This window comes from Crocuta crocuta, unplaced genomic scaffold (assembly GCF_008692635.1).
Source record: "Crocuta crocuta isolate KB4526 unplaced genomic scaffold, BGI_CrCroc_1.0 scaffold323, whole genome shotgun sequence".
NCBI lineage: Eukaryota > Metazoa > Chordata > Mammalia > Carnivora > Hyaenidae > Crocuta > Crocuta crocuta.
This window is the reverse complement of record NW_027536465.1, coordinates 3,835,995-3,838,046: the sequence shown is the minus strand read 5'-3', so window position 1 is coordinate 3,838,046 and position 2,052 is coordinate 3,835,995. Positions and strand designations below refer to the sequence as shown.

The following is a 2,052-nucleotide window of genomic DNA, read 5'->3' as shown; positions in this document are numbered from 1 at the left end:
TTCTAAAGCAAGGCAACCCTGCCACGTGCTACAACATGCATGAACTTTGAGGACAGTCCACCAAGGGAAGTAAGCCAGTTAAACAAGACAAACACTGCATGATTCCATTAATATGATGTACTTAGAGTAGTCAAATTAATAGAAATAGAGAATAGAATGGTGGTTGAAGGAGCTAGGGGAGGGAAAATATCATGTCCAATAAAAATTGAGACATCAAAGTCACAGTGAGTTGATCCTATCCGAAAATGTAAGAATCCTCCATGCAGGTCGTTTGGGTTGCAAAATCTCCTGTAGCCAATAACAGTGGCAATAAAAAGAGCAGCACTGTTTTTTACTTGCTATCTATGACTTGGACAATGAGCAAACATAACTGATTGTCTTCGGTCATTGCTGAAAATTCACAAGCCATTAATTTTCCTATGTTAAGTCGAGTCAAGTAACTTGCAGAAGGCAAGAAACTTGCTCAAACTCATTCAGTTTGGATGCCAGGAGGTCTAGCCCAGGCATGGTGGCATGTGAATGATAAAGAAACAAAGTGGTACTTTGGGTTGGGGTGGCTGGAGGTGGTGACGTGTCAGATGGAACAGAGATGGATGACATTTGAAGTTGTCTGTATGCATCTCAGTTTTTGACTGAATAAAATTCTTATGGGTGACGATCCTCAAGCTAGTTCCTGTCTCTGTCTCGGTCTGTCTGTCTCTCCAGCTCTTTGCCTTTTCTTCTACTTTCTAAAAATGATACTTTATTGACAACACCAAATGCTGGTTTGGATGTGGAACAGAAACCCTCATTGCTTGCTGGTGGAAATGCAAAATGCTACAGCCCCTTTGGAAAAGAGGTTGTTGGTTTTTTATGAAAGTGAAAATAGTCTTGTGGTTCTTGGGATTCACACAAAAGAGCTGAAGACATGACTACACAAAACCTGCCAAAATTCAGAAGCAATAAAGATGTCCTTCAAGGGTCATTGGACACAGAAACTGTGGTCCCTTTGGACACGGTATATAGTTCTAAAATTCTATGGAATTGAAAACTGTGTTGTGACCAACTTGACAATAAACTATTTGTAAGAAAATAAATAAATTTTAAAAAATTCTTTGGATAAAACATATAAGTCAAATACTTAACAGCTTTCAAACTTATTTAAAAAATAAAATGGGGTAGCCTTTCTCTCTCCCGGCCATCTTGGAGGCTGCTTTTGGTTGCGTCCGTCCCGCCCCTAAGGCAGGAAGATGGTGGCCGCAAAGAAGACGAAAAAGTCGCTGGAGTCCATCAACTCTAGGCTCCAGCTCGTTATGAAAAGTGGAAAGTACGTGCTGGGGTACAAGCAGACTCTGAAAATGATCAGACATGGCAAAGCGAAACTGGTCATCCTCGCCAACAACTGCCCAGCCTTGAGGAAATCTGAAATAGAATATTATGCCATGTTGGCCAAAACTGGTGTCCATCACTACAGTGGCAATAATATTGAACTGGGCACAGCATGTGGGAAGTACTACAGAGTGTGCACACTGGCTATTATTGATCCAGGTGATTCTGATATCATTAGAAGCATGCCAGAACAGACTGGTGAAAAGTAAATCACTTAAAACTTTTCTTTAATAAAACTGGCCAGAGCTTGTTTTAAAAAAAAAAAATAATAAAATAAAATAAAATAAAATAAAATGGGGTAAAATATTGAAAAAAAAAAAGAAAACTGAGTTGTGAGCCCTGAAAAAGCATGGAATAACCTTACCTACATATTACTGAATAAAAGAGGCCAGCCTGAAGACCTGCATACTCTATGATTACAGCTCTATGACATTCTGGAAAGGCAAAATTATCAAGACTGTAAATGATCAGTGGATTTTTGTGGGGTGGAAAGAAGGATAAATATACAGACTGCAGAGGATTTTTAGGCTGGTGACATGCTCCTACATAGGTAGGAGACTATGATGCTGGATACATGTGGTTACGGATCTGTCAAAAGCCATCAAAGATGTAAAACCTGAGTGAAATCTAATGTCAATCACTAACGTTGAGTGTTAATGATGTGTCCGTATAGGTTCACCAATG

The 2,052-nt window shown here is 39.4% G+C and overlaps 1 protein-coding gene across 1 annotated transcript; it reads left to right on the top strand.

Annotated features, from left to right (window-relative positions):
* Positions 1-1,167: 1,167 nt before the first annotated feature.
* LOC144218786 (large ribosomal subunit protein eL30) lies at positions 1,168-1,631 on the top strand. Its single transcript, XM_077748756.1, has one exon. It carries the CDS (start codon positions 1,230-1,232, stop codon positions 1,575-1,577), a length of 348 nt encoding a protein of 115 aa, XP_077604882.1. The 5' UTR covers positions 1,168-1,229; the 3' UTR covers positions 1,578-1,631.
* Positions 1,632-2,052: the final 421 nt, after the last annotated feature.

What these genes read in the sequence shown, in the direction of transcription:
- LOC144218786 (XM_077748756.1), top strand. Translation starts at nt 1,230, where the DNA reads ATGGTGGCCGCAAAGAAGACGAAAAAGTCGCTGGAGTCCATCAACTCT.